This window comes from Mesoplodon bidens (assembly GCF_964165515.1).
Source record: "Mesoplodon bidens genome assembly, chromosome: X".
Taxonomy (NCBI): domain Eukaryota; kingdom Metazoa; phylum Chordata; class Mammalia; order Artiodactyla; family Ziphiidae; genus Mesoplodon; species Mesoplodon bidens.
Window position 1 is genome coordinate 23,337,927 of NC_138163.1, and position 21,062 is coordinate 23,358,988.

General features: G+C 40.8%; 1 protein-coding gene across 1 annotated transcript; it reads left to right on the forward strand.

Moving 5' to 3' along the window:
• Positions 1-205: 205 nt before the first annotated feature.
• On the forward strand, positions 206-5,250 carry RBMX (RNA binding motif protein X-linked). Its single transcript, XM_081221256.1, has 9 exons — positions 206-350; positions 1,593-1,722; positions 1,919-2,025; positions 2,496-2,667; positions 3,183-3,335; positions 3,592-3,706; positions 3,808-3,933; positions 4,039-4,121; positions 4,751-5,250. Exons 2-9 carry the CDS (start codon positions 1,614-1,616, stop codon positions 5,059-5,061), a joined length of 1,176 nt encoding a protein of 391 aa, XP_081077382.1. The 5' UTR covers positions 206-350; positions 1,593-1,613; the 3' UTR covers positions 5,062-5,250.
• Positions 5,251-21,062: the final 15,812 nt, after the last annotated feature.

Consider the following 21,062-nt stretch of genomic DNA (forward strand, 5'->3'; position numbering starts at 1 on the left):
CGGTGGGGGCTGGGAAAACGGTTAGAAATCGGGGCCGGCTGGATTGCTGAGGGCCCAGGAAAAGGGGAGGAGCGAAGAGTGAATAACAGCGGAGGCAGCTAATGGGGAAGCTGGGAACCGCTCCCCCACCCTTCGCGTTTTAAATTCTAAGCTCCGCCTCCATCCGGGTCCTTGAGCCTCGTTCCCGGGCAGTATAAAGTTTGCTGTCTCCTTTGTTCGCCCTCGTTGCGCAGTAGTGCGAGTGGCTTCTCGCTTCGTCTCTCGGGATCGATCACCGTGCCTCGTGCTGAGCTGCTAGGAAGCTGCCATCGGCGAGCTCGTAGGAGCTTGAAACCGTCGTTACCCCTCCGGTACGTGAGTCCTCTCATTTTACAGTCTGTTTTTCGTTCACTCTTGCCACGTTAGAACTTGGGATTACCTCCTTGGAGATGGGGGTGGCGGGCGCCATTTTAAGAACCCAGAGGTGCCGACCTATTTAGGGAAAGCTGGGAGTGTCGAAGGAGAACAGATGCTGGGGTGCCACTTCGTAGTGTACCTCTCCAGAAAGTTTGGTTGTCGCCTCTGGGGGTGGGGGGTGGCGGAGGTCGGGGCCTGAGCGGGACGAGGAGGGACCGCGCCTCCGTGGTCGCTACCTGCATTGGGATGGCGCTGGCGCTCCGGGCGGGCACTTGCACTTTTGCGCGGGGTCCTTGTTCATTGGCGGCCTTGGAGCTTAAGCCCTTTGAGTTTTCTCAGCCTCCGCTGGTGGGAAAAGTTACTCCCCTGACCGGCGGCGGTTGTTCTGGGTTGAATCCAAGTGTCGCCATTTTGTGTTTTCCACGCGGTTTTTAATGACGGGTTTTAATTGGGTTCCGCTGCAGTCATGGAGTGCGTAGTGTTACAGTGCGCGCTTCCACGTTCCGTTACTTTGTCTGAGGTGATACTGACGCTTTTAAAAAGTCAACAACGTAGCGAGCGGGGCAGGGGCTGGTGAAGAAGGGGAGTCATAACTTGATTAAAACTTTAAATTGGTCCTTAGATTTACTAGGAAATCTCAGTGAAAGGCAGAGTTCTTGGGAGAGGGCTTGGTCTTACGGACCTACGTTTGGCCTGTGACCTTGACTGAGTCAGTTTAAAAAAATCATTAGGGTAATTGGGATGTGATCATTGAATTTTTAAAAGGTAACAAATCTAGTGTTACAGCTAAAATTCACTTTTTGAAATGTTGTAGTTACTTGGTTAAGAGTGCCAAAGTGGAAAGTGGATTAAGAATAAAGGCATTAGTTAAGTCGGCTTTTGTTTTTTGGCCGTGCCGCGCGACTTGTGGGATTTTAGTTCCCTGACGAGGGATCGAACCTGGGCCCTCGGCAGTGAGAGCGTAGAGTCCTAACCACTGGACCGTCAGGAGATTCCCTTAAGTTGGCTTTTTTAACCAGTTTAATGTAAACAGCTATCACTGAACTAGTTAAATTGGTTTCCTGGTAAGGTTTATAAAAAATTGCTTTCTGTGTATTATGCTATTAAGGAATGATTTTAGTAAACAAGAAAAATGAGCCCCAGTACACATGTTGGGTAAACTTTTCCAGGGAGGGTTAACACTTTTTTTCCAACAGACTTTCACCAGAGGGATAAAAATGGTTGAAGCAGATCGCCCAGGAAAGCTCTTCATCGGTGGCCTCAATACAGAAACAAATGAGAAAGCTCTTGAAGCAGTATTTGGCAAATATGGACGAATAGTGGAAGGTGAGTTATCTGAAAGTATATGCAGGGTTATTGTAATTTTAAAAAGTAAGCTGTGATGAATTTGATTGCATTGATCACATGAAATGATAACGTGCTTTGTCCTCTAAGAAGTTCTGAGCTTTCTTTTTACAGATTTACTTTTGCTTTTCCGTTTGAACTAGAGTAACACTTCTTTTTCCCCTGAAAACTACTTTAGTTCTCTTGATGAAAGATCGTGAAACCAACAAATCTAGAGGATTTGCTTTTGTCACCTTTGAAAGCCCAGCAGATGCTAAGGATGCAGCTAGAGACATGAATGGAAAGGTGAGACTGTCTGCACAATACCATGTTTCCTAGTACGTAAAATAGCATAATGTTATCCAAGTCTGGTCTAGGGCAGCTCTTGAATTTTACCGAGTATATACTTTTCCAGGACCCTCTTATCCTAGCCCTTTGTAATTTTAGAATGAAATTTTGTAAAGTGTATTCTTGACAAGAATCTTCCAGTTTCAGAATATTCTGTATTATACTTTGGGATCCCTGGCTTTTGATTTTTGTTATTTGTCTTAATAAGTTGGTCATTGTCTGGCATTGTTTTAAACTTTACCGAACTAGCAGTACAGTGGATCCACCTTAGGTTTTAGTTCAAATAAGCAGTATCTTAAAAGACTAGGCATTTAAATGCTAAACAGAAAGGTACAACATTTTGAAGGACATACTAGTGTCACAGTGCATAGTGGATCTGCAAGTTCTTTTTTTTTTAATTTCCATAATTAACCACTGATATTATTTAGTCCTTAGATGGAAAAGCCATCAAGGTAGAACAAGCCACTAAACCATCATTTGAAAGTGGTAGACGTGGACCACCTCCACCTCCAAGAAGCAGAGGCCCTCCAAGAGGCCTTAGAGGCGGAAGAGGAGGAAGTGGAGGAACCAGGGGACCTCCCTCACGTGGAGGGCACATGGGTAATGACTTAGGTTTACTTTAGGCTTGGTGTATAAGTTAGGAACTGTAAACACACCAGTGTGTGCTTTGGTTAATAAGTATTTTAAAGGCCCTAGCTTTTGAAATTGAGAACACTTGTTCATCTACCAAAGTGATTGACTTAAGGAAAACATAGAAACCATCCTAAGTTAAATTACAATGCCTTGAAATAATTAACAATTAGCTATTCCTTATCCAGGTGAACTCATTAACTTGAAAACCCTCAGGAGAACCCTTCAGGTCTACTTTGCTAATCTGTGCAGACTTATATAGATGACTACTGTATAGAACTATATACACTTTGTATAGTTCCTTGTATGTAGTTTTCTGTGTATACTCTACACTGTACAGTTCTCATGCTCAGTCATGTATGAGTGAGAACTCAGGATTCCCCAAGTAAACAGAAATGGTCATATTCTTGATTAAGCAAAGAAAACTATAGATTTTTCTTAGTACTTATATTAACATGATTTTCTCTTTTTTTGTTCTAATGTAGATGATGGTGGTTATTCCATGAATTTTAACATGAGTTCTTCCAGGGGACCACTTCCAGTAAAAAGAGGACCACCGCCACGAAGTGGGGGTCCTCCTCCTAAAAGATCTGCCCCTTCAGGACCAGTTCGCAGCAGCAGTGGAATGGGAGGAAGAGGTAAATGGTCCACTTATGACAGTCTATCCTATCACCATAACACAAGGAAGCATTGAGAGGTGAATCCTAAAAGTGATGCTTAAAACTACCTAGATCATTGAAAAGATTGGTGTACATAAGAAATTTTAAAGAGGATTTCCACATTTACATCCATATTGTCATATTTGGTTGGATCACTACTTTTCATTGCCTGAATGTAAATTCACGTTTTGACTTTTCACTGGGTATGTTTTTAAAATGGACATTTTTCCTTAAGCTCCTGTATCACGTGGAAGAGATAGTTATGGAGGTCCACCTCGAAGGGAACCCCTGCCCTCTCGTAGAGATGTTTATTTGTCCCCAAGAGATGATGGATATTCTACTAAAGACAGGTAACAGAAAAGCATAGTAGTTTTTGTCTCTAATATTAATACTTGGGGTTGAAGGGGAGAGCTCATCAAAAATATGAACCAAGTTACTTTTGTTTCTTTAGCTATTCAAGCAGAGATTACCCAAGTTCTCGTGATACAAGAGATTATGCACCACCACCAAGAGATTATACTTACCGTGATTATGGTCATTCCAGTTCACGTGATGACTATCCATCAAGAGGCTATAGGTAAGTGACTTTGCTGTTGCTGCCATGGCTTGATGTAAAAAAAAAATGTTTTGCTGTAAAAATTGATGTTCTGGGGCTTGTAATACATTTTTTTCTTGAATTTAGTGATAGAGATGGCTATGGTCGTGATCGTGACTATTCAGATCATCCAAGTGGAGGTTCCTACAGAGATTCATATGAGAGTTATGGTAAGATTTTGGTTGAGGGTCTTTGAATATCACCAGCTTGAGTTTTTAGGTTCATGAGCCAGTTTATTAGGCTGTTGTGGTGCTTGCTTTTAAAGGGATGTTTGCTTGCTTTTAAGGGGGTAACTTAATCAGCTGGGCTTTTCCTAGTCTTGTGAGGGGCTTTTGTTTTTTCTAAGTTTTTTTTTTTGAGGCTGTTGGCTTGCTTTGGAGGGGATTTTGCTTGCTTAAATTGGCAGCCTTATGTGTTTTCCCCCAACAGTGAAAATACAATTAAAAATTTTATTAACAAGATCAAATGTTTACCATTGCAATATGAAGGAAAGTCTACAGTTCAAAATTGCAACTTATCACTGGAAAGTGGCTGAGTGTCTACTATAAATAACAAGCTGTCTGGAATATCCTCTTGAAATACACACCGTCTTCAGTCTTTTCAAACAAACATTAAAACCCATCCATTTCCGTATCTCAGCAGATGAGCAAATCCCTGTTAATGGCCAGCAATGGCAGAGTTTAAAACCTCCCAGTTGAGAAAGTAAACGTTTAATACAAGAATTCTGTAAATTCAGATTTAAATGTTGTATATATACAATTTATAGTGTTGCCATATTACCTGACCATTGACCCTGCAGGTAACTCACGTAGTGCTCCACCTACACGAGGGCCCCCGCCATCTTATGGTGGAAGCAGTCGCTATGATGATTACAGCAGCTCACGTGACGGATATGGTGGAAGTCGAGACAGTTACTCAAGCAGCCGAAGTGATCTCTACTCAAGTGGTCGTGATCGGGTTGGCAGACAAGAAAGAGGGCTTCCCCCTTCTATGGAAAGGGGGTACCCTCCTCCACGAGATTCCTACAGCAGTTCAAGCCGCGGAGCACCAAGAGGTGGTGGCCGTGGAGGAAGCCGATCTGATAGAGGGGGAGGCAGAAGCAGATATTAAAAACAAACAAAACTTTGGACCAAAATCCCTGTTCAAAGAAACAAACAAAAGTGGAACCTATTCTATCATAACTACCCAAGGACTACTAAAAGGAAAGATTGTGTTACCTTTTTTAAATTTCCTGTTAAGTTCCCCTTCCATAATTTTTATGTTCTTGTGAGGAAAGAGTAAAACATGTTTAATCTTTGATTTTATGAATTACTTTCAACAAGCAAATGTTAAGTGTGTTAAGACTTGACATGTGTACTAGTATTGTAATTTTCCAAGTAAAAGTGTCCCTAAAGGCCACTTTCTATAAGATTTTCCCCAGTAAATGAGGCAAGCAATTCTAAGATCTTTCACAAAATATCTATTCATCTAAAGTGGAGAGATGAATCCTCCTGCCTATACAAACAAGCTAGCTATTAGAGGGTGGTCGGGGTATGCTACTCTTAGGATTTCAGAGTGTCTTCAAACTGAAATCTCAATGTTCTCAGTATGAAAAACCTGAGATCAGATGCTTATATTGTAAGGAAAATGCTATTCGCCCAGTAAACCCAAAAAAGCAAATGGATAGTGCTGGCCATATTTTGCTTTTCTGACATTTCCTTGGGAATCTACAAGAACCTCCCCTTTCCCCCTCCCCAATAAGACCATTTAAGTGTGTGTTAAGCAACTACAGAATACTAAATAAAAAGTTTGGCCAAAACCAACCATGAAGCTGCAAACGATGCTTGCTCTTACTGTTTCAAATTTTTGCAACTCTGTAGTGTCTCACTTTTAAGGAACAGCTTGATTGCAAAGGAGAAAATAGATAAGCAATGAAGTTATCTCCAACTTCTCAAAGGCTTATGACTTCTAAAAAGTGAATCTATCAGCATTCCACATCAGATTTAAAGCATCAAATGCCTGTGAAACAGCAAAGATGGTAAGCAAAGCAAACTAGTTTTTCCGTCTAAGTCGAAATTGAACACTTACCTTCCTCATAGTACAGTGAAACATACTGTACCTCATGGCAATGGAAATGCTTTCTAGATTAAAAAAAAAAACTTTTGGAAAACAAAGTGTTCGATAGCATATTAGAAGTCCTCCAAATTCAACACTTGGATTTTTTTAAAAGCATGTGTGACACTTAAAGGCCTTAATACAGCTGTTGTTTACCAATAGCGGTCTGGGGCTTGGGAGGGGGTATTTTTTTAAATATTTTTGATGAAGACCTTTAAACATGCTTCATGTTTTAACATTTTTCAAATTAGTCTTTTAGTCAATGTAGGAAATGGCTTAAGTTTGGGGTCCCCCTCTCTTTACCCCTGTAAGCCACTGCAAACCTGACATTTAGTTGGATGCCTGACTTGTTTTTAGTTCTGTGAAACTACACTGTATGGAGAAAATCTATTGCAAGTGGTCTTTAAAAAGCAAAACCTGAGGCAGCATGACCCAGGTCCAGCCATGAAGTTGAAAAAGATGCTCTTGAATATAGTAAACTTGAAGACCTCCAACTAAAAATCCTTACACTGCACTTATTCCTTCAAATAAGTTTTGTCCGTTCAACTTATGGATTTAACATGGCAGTGCACCATTGGAACAGAATGGGGATCCATAAGCCATGCAACTTAACCATTTAAGCCATTCCAGTCCATCCCAAGCCAGTGAAGCTTCCACCACTTAAGAGAAATAGTAGAACATGAAATACGTTAAGCTGCAAGTCTGAACTTGCCTTTTCTTTCTGGAAAAGGGGGCAGTTATAGGCAAGTTTTGAAGAATTTCCTTAAGAGGGATAACTAGTTACCTATTTAATTTTTACAGGTTGAGAATTTTGGTCATGGTCATGATGGTCATGGAGTGCTGATTGATTCACAATAGATAAAGCTGGCAGCAAGAGAAATGCAATGCTAAGGTAAGTTCTGAAAGCAGTGATCTTTGTAGGTTTAAATACTACAGCTTCGCCATGTTGCGTGTATGTTGATGATATTGCCAAGTTACCTGTAATGGGATAATCTAACGCTTGGATTACAAGGATAAAAAGTGCTCTAATGTGTAACACCTGGCACATTATTCGTTCGAATGTGGGGTGACGTTATCTCAAACAGGCATATTTCCACGAGTGGCTCAGTCATGCAGTGCTTTTAGTAGCTCTGTTGAATGCATACAGCTTGCTAATACTGTTTTCAGAAGCAGTTGTTGGCTGGAGCTTTACAGTTAGTGTTTTGTCGTGTAAGCAGACTTAACTTGTATGAGGTTCAAATTTTATCCTGTGTGTTTTGTAAATGACACCCTTTTCATCAGTTCCTGATTGTTTTGCTTGGCCACAGTACAGACTGGCTGAAGGGTGAACAGATGCAGCTGCCACCGAGTCCCTAGTTTGAGTAACGATTTTATTAGTAAAATGATGACATAGTTATTGTCTTCATTACCAAAGTGATGCTTACAGGAACTATAGGTTTTTATGGTTGCTTTTTTGAGCTTGTAATTTAAAGCAAATGTTGTATGTGTTGCCAGTTAAAGCAACAAAGTAATGTATTTAAAGACTAGGTAAGGGGGGACGGTAATTTCCAGTATAAAACAGTAAATACCTTGTGATGTGATAACATGCTTTTCATTTTACAGAGTTGTTGAAGCAGAAGAATGCTGATTGTCCTTAAGGCACAACAGTTGCATAAGCAGTACTCATCAGAATTGGTTTGGTGCAGACAAGATTTTTGCTTTCCAGGGTTCCTGTGGATCTAAGGAAGGCATCAACGTTGGTTAGCACTTGTAACTAGGGAGTGGCAGTTACTTAAAATAAGTAATTGACCACATGGAGAAAGGGGAGCAGTTAAAGAAATTGGTAAGTGGAGGTAGTCAGGAAGTTTTCATGGTTCTTTATGTAGATTTTACAGCTTTGACTTTCATTTCCTTTAGCCAAAGTCATAGGGACAACTGCAATTTAGAACTTCCTAATTACCACTGATTGTCAGAAAGTCGGATTAGAAAAATGAAAGGCATAAGAGGTGACTTTATCCAGTAAAGTGTTTGATTTTCAGCAGGTAAAATATTTCTTTGTGTTTATCCAGGAGTGAAATTTAAAGGGAAGACTAATACCTGGAAACTAAAGTAACTGGAAACATAAAATGCTCAAAAGCACACTTCTTAAACACTGGAAACAAAATTGGGCCATTTGGCTTTTGCTATTTTTTTTAAGTTGTTTTGTAAGCCTACTTAACCCCTCACCCCACTTCATATCTTAGAAACATCAAGATACAGTACAGCTTTGTCATTTATTGCATTGGAGACTAGAGCCAATAGTGTAAAAGCTAATGTTCTCAAAGGAAACAGGTTTGAGTTGGGTTAGAAGAAACCAACTCACCTTCTGAATTTTTACCTAGTAAATATCAGTACTATCGTGTTTAACATTTGCAATCATGGAAAATAATCAAGAAATTTAACCCTCATTTTGATGGGCTCTTCTAATCACAGACCATCAGGGTATTGACCAAATTTAAAAAACCATTGCACTTACATAGCTGTCTTCCTCAGTCATTCTGTAATCTAAATACTTGGGTTTATGCTTCCGTGGACCTTTTGGCTCTTGAGATTTTATTTAGGTTATCTTGAAGATAGTGTAGAACATAGATTAATCATAGTAAACTTGAATACTAAATTGAAGAACGCTTAATGACCAGACAGCTGTTTGGCAAATAGTTTGTTGACCCAGCAGACTTAATTCTGCTCCTGTTGGAAAAAGAATCTGTCTTGATTCTTCTGGCTTTATACTGGTTGTAAAAGAAACAGAATAACATGTTTTTCTTGTTTAACTGGTAGTTGAATATAGAACTTAGGTATAATGGTTTTTCTCTTTGGAATGTTTTGTATTTGAACCTTAATAAAATTTAACATGCATTTTTCTTGTGGACCTGGGTTCTTTTTTATAATAAGGAGTTCATTTTGGCTTTTAAATAATGATCTCCACGTGTTCCCCTCCCCCAAACCCTAGTTCTCAGGCACTGTTAGCCCTTGCAGTTAGTTGCCAGGGAACATAGTCACTGAGGTTAGCCTATGGCTAGGCTTGCTTCATTAGGAGAGGGAGTTTCAGGTAGGCATCAAGGTAATTCGGATGATTTCATTTAATCCTTGCCCTGAAATTGGAGCAATAACACCAAAGAACTAGAAGCTAAAGTACCAAAGATGTACTGTAGTGCTTTTGATATTTCCTGCTGGCTCCTGGGAAGAAGGCAGGTTGGTTAATTCGATTTGGCAGTGAGTCCCACTTCAGACCAAGTCCCTCGGGGATGCCATTAAACCAGCACATGATTAGTGTGCTGCTTTATTGGTAAGTTTCTTTACTGTTCTATGTACATCTGACTCATGTTCATTTGCACTTGATAAAACTAATTTAGTGACAATTGTCCTTTATTTAAGGGAGAACAATCGATGGGTTGGGAGTGCAGTGGCTCACAAGTAGTGAAGCACTCACTGTTCCCAGGGCATTTGGGGCAAGAGTTTTACAGAGTAGGCATCATTGGCTGTGGGGTCCGGTTTTCTAGGGGAAGGTGAGCTAGCTAAAGTTGGAGGATTGTGATGGGTGTATGTTAAAGGTCACCTTGATGGGGTGTTTTCCTGTAAGTGTGTGCTGACTTAGGTTTCCCGTTGTGAGGTGGGCCAGACCACTGCCAGCAGCCTTCATTTTGTGGGTCCTGATATATGTATTAACTTTATCAGCATGTAAAACAGGGTATTGTGATTGGGCTATATAGCCAGTTGAAGGAACTCATCACATGGAAAAGCAGTGTTAGCTGAGCATTAGGGTTGCAGAAAAAGCCTCAGTACTGTCATTCTGTAAATAACCTCAGCTCTATACCAGTTGTTCAGAAAAACTTAAAATCATCACATCAGTTTTTGTTCAGTTGCACATGTCAATAACCTGAAAACAAGCATTCACAACAACAACAAGCTCAATGTATATAAATTCTGAAATTTCAACCAGAAGCATACCATGATATTTGGTAAAAGCATACATACCATCAAAGTGGAGAATGTTGCTGTCACCCCAGCAAGTTACCTTGTGGCCCTTCCTCAACGATTCTTGCCTCTATCCCCTGTTCTTGAACATAAATGCAATAAAAATATGGGTCCTTGTATAAGGCTTTCATTAAGCAAAATGCTTTTGAGACTCACCCATGTTGTGTACGCATAAAGTCCCTGTGAATGAATGTTCTTATGCAAGTCTGTACATGATTAGAGATGAAAGCAGGTATGAAATTGCTGGATTGTAAGATAGTTTTATAAAAAATTGCCAGACGATTTTTCCAAAGTTCTATTAGCACTAACAATGTGAGTTCTGGTTACTCTGGACCCCATCGATGTTGGGTGTTTTAAAATTTAGCCATTCTACTGGGTACATTTTATCATTGTGGTTTAAATTTGTATATCTCCAGTGAATAATGAGTAGCACTTAAATTTTTTGAATTGAAATATTTACAGTGAAATGCATAGATGTCAAGTGTTCAGTTAGGTTAGTCTTGAAAAATACTTAGTTTTCTGCGGTAACCTGCACATCAGGACAGAACATTGCCCTCCAGGAAGTTCCCACCCCCAAGAGAAACGACATTGACCTGGTTTCTATTGGTGTAGGATATTTTTGCATATTTTAATACTTTGTATAAGGTAAATCCTACAGCAATGTATCTTCTGTGTTTAGCTTTCAGCATGTTTGAGACTCATACATATAGTTGTACTGGTAGTTTGTTCCTTTTTGTTGGAGGGTAGAATTCCAGTGTAGTTTATCCATTTTATTGATGGACATCTGAGCTGTTTCCAGTTTTGGGCTATGAGGAATAATGTTGCTATGAATATTCTTATGCAGGTCTTAGACATATTTTCATTTCTCCTGGAGAAATACCTTGTAGTGGAATTGATGGGGTAATAGGGTAGATGATACATGCTTAATTTTAAGAAACTGCCAAATATTTTACTCAAAGTGACTGCCATCTCATGCTCTCATAGCAATTTATGAAAGTCCTGGTTGCTTTCCAACATATGCTACTGTTGATGTGGTCCATTTCAGCCATTTTAGTGGGTGGGTGGGGTGGTATCACGTCGTGATTTTCATTTGCGTTTTCCTGATGACTAATGATGCTGAGCACTTTTTAAAAAACTATTTTGGGATGATTTTTAAATTTACAGAAAAGTTGCATAGATAACATAGACTTCATGTATATCCTTCACCCAGTTTGCCCTAACTTTATTATCTTACGTAAGCATGGTGTATTTGTCAAAACTGAGATTAGCATTGATACCAATGAACTAAACTAGACTTTATTGAAGTTTCACAAATCTTCTAGTGTCTTCTTTCTGTTCCAGGATCTAATCTAATATCTCACATTCTATTTCATATTCGGTAGTTTCTCATGTTCTTATAGCCAGTTTTATACGTTCTTTGAAAAACTGTACAAGTCTTTTGTCCATTTCAACAGTTCTTTTAAATATAAAATTCTCAGTATATTCTGGATGCAAGGTCTTTGTCGTGAGTTATGAATATTTTCTCCTAGTCTGTCTTGCCTTTTCTTATTTTTCTTGATGAGCAAATTAAATCTAATCAAACATTTTATGGTTATTGCTTCCTGTGATATGTCAGTTGAATTCGAGGTCATGAAGGTTTTTTTTCTACAAAGTCTGGTAGTTTTAAATTGTTAGGTCTATGATATACTTTGAATTGATTCTTTTTATGGTGAGGTAGGGGTTTAAGTTTACTTCTTAATATATGGACTTAAATTTATTCTAGCATCTTTTGTTGCTAAGACTACTCTTCCATTGAATTACCTCAGTATCTGTAGGAACCATATATACCTAGGTCCATTACTGTACTTAAAATTAATATGTATCCTTTCTTATATAAATTTATTTATTTATTTATTTTTGGCTGTGTTGCATCTTGCTGCGCACAGGCTACCTCTAGTTGCGGCGAGCAGGGGCTACTCTTCATTGCAGTGCGCAGGCTTCTCACTGCGATGGCTTCTCTTGTGGAGCACGGGCTCTAGGCATGCAGGCTTCAGGAGTTGCAGCACACGGGCTCAGTACTTGTGGCTCTCAGGCTCTAGAGCGCAGGCTCAGTAGTTGTGGCGCACAGGCTTAGTTGCTCCGCGGCATGTGGGATCTTCCTGGACCAGGGCTCGAACCTGTGTCCCCTGTGCTGGCAGGCGGATTCTTAACCACTGTGCCACCAGGGAAGTCCCCTCTGGCTTCTCTTGTCCGTGGTGCTTGCCCCTCTTTCATTTTAGGCCACTAGCCCCTGACCTGCATCACCATCCCAGACTTGCTCTCTCCAGTCTCTGGGTATTCCTCACTTTTATCTGTGTTAGAATTCCAACTCCAGCATTACCAGCTGTGTAACCTTAGGCAAGTTACTTAATCTCTTTGTACTTTTTTTCTCATCTGTAAAATGGGGTTAATAATATAGCATTGGCTGGGAAGATTAAATGAGTGCCTGGTACATGGTAAATGCTGCATAACTAGGAGATTTCATCATTATCTGTCAATTTGCCTTCTGTGTGTCATCTTCAGGGCTGGAATTGGAGGGAGCCACCACCTTATGTTAGATCAGCATCTTGTCAAGGACTGAAAGTCCCTACTACAAGCCAATGTTCCTTCTTTCTCTACTGAATCGTACTCCTCAATTTTTGTTAATTGTGATTAATCCACACAAGACCCTTCTCATTTTATTTTCACTTTTTCCCACTCCCTGCCCACCAGTGGCAACAATTATATTGCATTTAATGTATATCCTTTTTGTTTGTATGTGTTCTTATTGAATGTATATCAATGTTTTATATGCATATATTTAAAATTAAATGGTATGGTATTGTATATCTGTTTCTTACAACTTCTCATCACCATGTTTTGAAGATGTTGCAAATACATATCTAGTCCATTGCTTCTAACTAGCATAGTATTTGAAGGTGTGCATCCCCAGTTTTGCCTATCCACTCTCCCAGTTTGGTGTGTAAGCTATTCTTCCTGGGTTGTAGTGTGTATCTGGCTGCCTGGAGCATCCTGAGGTTTGACCCTAGTTATGGGTTTAATGGCAGTTGGAAGTGGTTGTGGTGGATCTTAAGGAGAATACCATTCCCTTTCAAGGAATCTGCCCCAAGTAAAGTTATCACAGGATTTTTAAGCAGAGAGAAACTTATTTCTACAGATACCGCAGGACCAGTACTCAGATGAACTCAGAAAAATCCACCCAACACCAGAGTTTGCTGGTCATCATTACTGGTATAATTACTGGTTGGGTGCAGCAGCTACTTGAGCTTCCAGAGCGCCGCCTCAGTTGGCACTTGATTCATTGTGATTGTCCCTGCAGGCCACGGATTACTAGCATCCTTTTTTTTCTTATTTGCAAGGAGCACTGCCCTCAAGCCCAAAGGCATGAACAAACCAATCCCCAAATCCTGTTTTTGTGGGTTTGCAGTTGTCATTCTCCAAGGTCGATCTCTAGGCCAATTCAGTATTTTGGTCCAATCGGGAGAGGGAAACTTCACAGTACTTTGAACAGGGAAGGTTTGATATAAGGAATTATTTAATATGGATAGGATAATGAGAGATTACTTAAAGAGAACTCTTAAGAATATAGGAATACCAGATAAATAGGAGAATAACATCATAATCACCCCGGGGCCGAAATCTAGACCTTGTGGGAGAGGCATAGCTTTGGCTTGTTGAATGGTAGAGAAGTCGCTGTGGTGGCACACCCACAGAACTTGCTAGAAAGTCTATCCCTTAGGGCTTTTAACAGGGAGGTATCTCACCAGTGGTACTCTGACTATAAAACTGACCAGGGAGGGGAGTTTCTGGGGAAGCTGCCGCCACGGCACCGGCACCGTAGGAGCTGTGAGCACAGTAAGGGCCTGAAGCGGGAGATGCCCACCTCCACCAGGAGAAGCTGCCCAGGCTGGAGAAGCACATGCTACCGGAGCCTGCCAAGCAAGCCGACCTCAACCGGCAGGCCAAGCCCTTTTTCCTTTTGCAACCTCTCCAATGTCCTTTACTGACAAAACCTAATGTGATGTTGTGATATGGTAAATACATATTTGGCTCTTCATTCCCAGCTCCTGAAATAGTCCAGAGTGATAAAGGTGAAAAGGGCATCTTTTGTTGTAATACTTGGTTTTTGTTCCCAGTTGCTAAAATAGTTCTAGAGGAGTAAGATTGTCTCTTGGTATTCATAACAAGCCCCTTTCAACCACACCCAAGTTTATGTTAATAAAATGACTTGGAAAGTCCCTAAGGGTTTGGGGCTGGTTGCCAGGGAACCAACTGGGTGTTGAGAGGGCTGGAACTTTAAGCCCCACCCCCTGACCTCTGGGAGGGGAGAGGAGTGGCCAATGATTTAATCATGCCTACGGTAACAAAGCCTTCATAAAAACCCTAACCACAGGCCTAACGGGAGAGCTTCCCAGTTGGTGAACACGTGGAGTTGCTGAGAGGCTGGTGTGCCCCGACAGGGCATGGAAGCGCCATGCCCCTTCCCTGTACCTTGCCCTATGCATCTCTTCCATCTGGCTGTTCTTGAGTTATATCCTTTTATAATAAATGGGTAATAGTGAGTAAAGCACTTTCCTGAGTTCTGTGAGCTGTTCTAGCAAATTATTGAACCAGAGGAAGGGGTGGTGAGAACCCTTGGTTTACATCTGATCAGTCAGAAGTACAGGAGGCCTAGACTTGTGATTGGCATCTTAAGTGGAGACAGTCTTGTGGGACTGAGGTCTTAACTTGTGGAATTTGACGTTAACTCCAGGTAGGTAGAATTGAATTGCAGGCCACCCAGCTGTTGTCAGAGAATAGGTCAATGTGGGAAAATACCCATGCATTTGGTGGCCAGAGGTATTGAGAGTAGTAGTATAGAGGAAGAAAGTTTTCCTTTTATATAATGCTATGCCAGTTGGCAAAGGAAAAATATCTAAAGGCTCAGATTCATTTTCATAGAAGGAGCAACACGAGTGAATTTGGAGCTGAGAGGCAATAAATTGATAACTGGTGTGAAGGGTAAATCTAGTCTCATAAATTGGAAAATGTTTTCTACTCTTTTTTTTTTGGCCACCCTGAGAGGCTTGTGGGATTGAACCCAGGCCCTCAGCAGTGAAAGCGAGAGGAGTCCTGACCACTGGACCACCAGGGAATTTCCCCCTCCTCTGTTTTCTGAAAGAGTGTGTTCAGCATAGGTACTGTCTCCTTAAATGATAGAATTCACTAATGAAATCATCTGGGCCTGGAATTTTCTTTGTGGGAAGATTTTTTTATTGAAAATTTAATTTCTTGAGTAGATATAGGTCTATTCAGGTTTTCTATTTCTTTCTGTGTCTGTGGTAAGCAGGATTCCAGAATGGCCCCCCAAATTTCCCTGCCTAATCCCCAGGACTGTGAATATGATCTGTCACAGTCACGATTGTTATGTTGCATGGTAAAAGGGATTTTGCAGATATAATTAAAGTTATTAATCAGCTGACTTTGGGGCTTTCTTCGTGGTCCAGTGGGTAAGAATCTGCACTCCCAATGCAGGGGGCCAGGGTTCGATCCCCAGTCGGGGAACTAGATCCCACATGCATGCCACAATGAAGATCCCACGTGCTGCAGCTAAGACCCAGCACACGCTAAATAAATAAATAAATAATTTTAAAAAATTAGTTGACTTTGAGTTAACCAAAAGGGAGATTATCTGAGTAGGCCCAATATATGAGCTCTTTAAAAACAGAGATTTTGGGCTTCCCTGGTGGCACAGTGGTTGAGAGTCTGCCTGCCGATGCAGGGGATGCGGGTTCGTGCCCCAGTCTGGGAAGATCCCACACGCCACGGAGCGGCTGGGCCCGTGAGCCATGGCCACTGAACCTGTGCATCCGGAGCCTGTGCTCCGCAACGGGAGAGGCCACACCAGTGAGAGGCCTGTGTACCGCAAAAAAAAAAACAAACAAAACAAAAAACATTTTTCTCTAGCTGGTAGCAAAAGAGGCAGTCAGATTCAAACATGAGAAGGATTTCATGTGCCATTACTTGCTTGAAGATGGAGGGGACTCATGTCAAGCAATAATGGTAACCTCTAGAAGCTGAGAACAGCCCCAGGCTGACAGCCAGCAAGGACAGGAACTAAATAATACCATCAACCCAAGTGAGCTTGGAAGCTGATTCTTCCCCAGAACCTTAAGAGAATAGCCCCACCCAGCCAATGCCTTGATATTAGCCTTAAGTGACCCTAAGCAGAGAACCTAATAGGGCTGACTTGGACTTCTGATCCACTCCACCCAACCCCACCCCACCCTGAAACATCCATTTGATTAACTCTCATCTTCCTCAAGCCTTTGCTCATCTCACCCCTCAATGAGGCCTATCCTGACTGTCCTATTTCATACTGCAATCTGCCCATCCCATCTCTCCCGATGGCCAGCAGGCCTGAATTCCATTACCCTGCTCTAGTTTTTCCCCCATAACTTTTATTACTTTCTTACATACTATATTATATACCTGTTATATCCATTACTTATTTTCGGTCTTCTCTTGTTAGAATATAACCTCTGTGAGATCAGGGAACTTTACCTGTTTGTTTATTGATGTGTCTCAAAAGCCTGGCAGAGTAGGAGTTCAACGAATATGTTGACTGATTGAAAACACTTTTCTCCCCTTATGTACTCTTCTAAAAATGTCTCTGCCTAACACACTTTCACTGTTTTACACATGTCCCCAAATATACTGCTCCATGGCCAACCCCAAAGAAAGACAACCCAAAGTTTTCTGAATAATTGCATTCAACTTCAAATGCAGAATTTCTGGGATCTTCTATATTCTCCTAGATATGAACTAAAAGTGTTAAATTTATCCCCAAACATTCTATATAAAGTATTGGGAGGAAACGAGTTCATTCAGCAAGGGACAAAATTCAAGTGGAATCTACAACCCTTGCTTAGGTAACTAGTCACAGGGCCATAATTGGTATTTATAATATTCTCCCTAAGAGATCCATTTTATATACCCTTTCACCTCAGTTAATGGTATTTTACTTGGTGGTATAACCTAAACCTTCATTCCTGAGGAGTCCAACTACCTGTGTTCCTTTAACTTTTAAAAAAGATTAAAAAAAAATTAAAGTGTAACAGAAAAGTAAACAAAGCAACTTCCACCTCTGACCATAATGAGGTAATTGGTACTGAACCTACTTTCTCACCATAAACAACTGTAAAACTGGACAAAGTATAAGGAGACAGCTATTTTCAGGCATTGCTCAGTAAGTATCACAGGAGTACAATCCCGGAGAAAAGGGAAACACACGAGGGGAGCTGCATATTCACTCCAGTTTTCTGGCCTGGGACACTTTCCTGACTGCAACACAGGGAGGTGGAGTCCAAGTCTCGTCAGGTTAAAATGAAGGTGTTAGGATGGCTGCATTCCTCTCTGTAGGCTCAAGAAGGTCCATTTTCTTGCTCATTTGCTTTGTTGGTAGATTTCATTTCCTTGTGGTTACAGGACTGAGGTCCATGTTTACTTGTAGGCTGTAAGCTGAGGGATGTTCCCAGCTTCTAGAGGCTACCTAATTCCTTGGCTTGTATCCCCCTTCCTCCGCCATCAGAGTCAACAATGGCAGGTGGAGTCCTCGTCATGTTGCATCTCTCTGACTTTTTCTGCTTCCTTCTTCCAGTTTTTAGGATTCTTGTGATTAGTTTGGGCCCACATAGATAATCCAGAATAATCTCCCTATTTTATGTAAACTGATTAGTAACTTTAATTCCATCTGAAACTCTAACTCCTTTTCTCCATGAAATATAACATTTATAGGTTCTGGGGATCAAACATGGACATCTTTGGGGGCCATTATTCTGCCTACCACACAGGGTATGTTCTCTAACTGTAATGGAACCAAACTAGAAATCAATAACAGAAATACAACAGGAGGGACTTCCTTGGCACTCCATTGGGTAAGACTCTGCGCTTCCACTGCAGGAGGCATGGACTTGATCCCTGGTCTGGTTGGGGAACTAAGATCTCACATGCCTCAGGGCACGGCCAAAGAAAAAGCAACAGGAAAATCAATGAACACTTAGAAATAAAACTTTAACACTGCTAAATAACGCATGGATCAAAAAAATTCTCAAAGGAAATTTTTTTAAAATACATAGAATTGAATGAAAATGAAAATACAACGTATCAAAATATATGGGACTCACCTGAAGCAGTGCTGAAAGGGAAATTTTTTTTTATATATAGCAGCTTCATTGAGATAGAATTTACCCCTTTAAAGTGTACAGTTCAGTGGCTTTTAGTGTATTCACAGAGTTGTGCAACCATTACCACTATCTAAGAATACTTTCATTGTCCCAAAAAGAAACCCCATATCTATTTGCAGTTACTTCCCATTCCTCCCTGCTCCCAGGCCCTAGAAATAACTAATCTACTTTCTATTTCTATGGATTTGCCTGTTTTTTTACTTGCATGTAAATGGAATTATATGATATGTAGCCCTATGTGACTGGCTTCTTTGAGTTAACATATTTTCAAGGTTCATCCACGTTGTAGCATATATCAGAACTTTCTTTTTTGTCAAATAATATTCCATTGTATGGATATAACACATTTTGTTTATCCATTCAACGACTGATGGACATTTGAGTAGTTTACACTTTTTGGTTGCCGTAAATAATGCTGTGTCTGTTTTTGTGTGTGTGAACATGTTTTCAGTTCTCCTGGGTATATACCTCAGAGTGAAACTGCTGGGTAATAACCGCTGGGTCATATGGTAACTCATTGCTTACTTACCATGTTAACACAACAGTGTTTTCCAAAGTGGCTACACCATTTTACAATCCCACCAAAGAAAAATTTGTAACACTAAATGCTGTTTACATTAGAAAAGAGGAGAGGTCTCAGATCAATAATCTAAGTTCCCTTCTTCAAGCAACTAGAAAACAAAAAGCAAAATGAAACCAAAGAAAACAGATAGAAGGAAATAATAAGAAATCACTGAAATTAAAAACAGGAAAACAGGGGCTCCCCTGGTGGCGCAGTAGTTGAGAGTCTGCCTGCCGATGCAGGGGACGTGGGTTCGTGCCCCGGTCCAGGAAGATCCCACATGCCGCAGAGCGGCTGGGCCCGTGAGCCACGGCTGCTGAGCCTGTGCGTCTGGAGCCTGTGCTCCGCAATGGGAGAGGCCACAACAGTGAGAGGCCCACATACCGCCAAAAAAACCAAAAAAACAGGAAAACAATAGAGAAATCAATGAAACAAAAAGTGATTCTCCAAAAAAAATCAATAAAACTGATAAACCTCTAGCAAGATTGACAAAGATAAAAAAAGAAAAGACACATAAATACCAATATCAGGAGTCAAACGGGCTAGAACTACAGATCCTACAGACACTGAAAAGATGAAAAAGGGAATATTAGGAACAACTTGACACTCATAAATTTGAAAACAGAAGAAATGTACCAACTCTTTCAAAACCCCAAGGTACCTGTGATGGTTAATTTTATGTATCAATTTGAGTGGGCTAAGGGATGCCCAGATAACTGGTAAAACATTATTTCTGGGTGTGTCTGTGAGGGTGTTTCTGGAATAGATCAGCATTTGAATTGGTAGACTAAGTAAAGAAGACTGCCTTCACCAATGTGGATGGGCATCATAGATTCAGAGCCTTAAAAGAACAAAAAGTCAGAGGAAGGATGAATTTGCTCTCTACTTGAGCTGGGAAATCCATCTTTTGCCCTTGGACATCTGTGCTCCTGGTTCTCAGGCCTTTGGACTTGAACTGGGACTTACACCATTGGCTCCCCTAATTCTTGGGCCTTCAGGTTTGGACTGGAACTATACCACCAGCTTTCCTGGGCTTGCAGATGGAGATGGGACTTCCCAGCCACCATAATTACATGAGACATTTCCTCATAATAAATCTCTTTCTGTATATCTATATATATCCGGTTGGTTCTGTTTCTTTGGAGAACCCTAGTAACAGTACAGTCTTACCTTAGAGATATTGCAGGTTTGTTTCCAGACACCACAATAAAGCAAATATCGTAATAGAGTCATACGAATTTTTTGGTTTCCCAGTGCATAGAAAAGTTATGTTTACACTATACTGTGTTTATTAAATGTGTGTTGGGCTGTACCTCGCCAGCCTACAAGCCCTGTGCTTGCCCAGCTTCAAGACCAAAGAAAGGGGCCGGAGTCAGTGACAGGGACATCACTCATTTGATGGATGGGGGAGCTTACATGTCTGAAGCAAGGTCCTGGAGCAACACCCCACCGTGTGCAGCAGATGGAGGAGAGATTGCCAGTTATAGGGAGAATTGACGTCAGATTGGATCATGGGTTACCAGGGGAACTAGCAGAGGGGCACGCCCCTCACCCGCCCCTTTGATAAGAACAGTCACTAGCTGGGGCCTGGGGCAAGTATGTAAGAAGGTCAGTCATGTGCTTAGGGTGTAGATGAAGCAGTCACTGGTCGGGCAGGGGATGTACAGAGAGCAAGAAAACAGCCATCTTGAGTGTCCTGACCATACAGTGTGCAATAGCATTATGTCTAAGACAACAATGTACATACTTAATTAAAAATACTTTATTGCTAGGGGAATTCCCTGGTGGTCCAGTGGTTAGGACTCCACTCTCTCACTGCCGGAGCCCCATGTTTGATCTCTGGTCATAGAACTAAGATCCTGCAAGCCATGTGGTGCAGCCAAAAAAAAAAAAAAGTATATATATATATATATACACACACACATATATATATATTGTTAAAACATGCTAACCATTATCTCAGCTTTCAGTGAGTCATAATCTTTTTTGTAATGATAACAAAATATCACTGATCACAGATCACCATAGCAAACATAATAATGAAAAAGTTTGAACTATTGTGATAATTACTAATATGTGACACAAAGTCATGAAGTGAGCAAATGCTGTTGGAAAAATTGTGCCAATAGACTTGCTTGATGCTCATAAACTTTCAATTTGTGAAAAACACAATATCTGCAAAGTGCAATAAAGTGAAGAAGAGTAAAATTAGGTGTGCC

What these genes read in the sequence shown, in the direction of transcription:
- RBMX (XM_081221256.1), top strand. Translation starts at nt 1,614, where the DNA reads ATGGTTGAAGCAGATCGCCCAGGAAAGCTCTTCATCGGTGGCCTCAAT. An exon ending in ATATGGACGAATAGTGGAAG is followed by an intron (nt 1,723 to 1,918) that starts GTGAGTTATCTG and finishes AAACTACTTTAG; the next exon opens with TTCTCTTGATGAAAGATCGT. An exon ending in GGATATTCTACTAAAGACAG is followed by an intron (nt 3,707 to 3,807) that starts GTAACAGAAAAG and finishes TTGTTTCTTTAG; the next exon opens with CTATTCAAGCAGAGATTACC.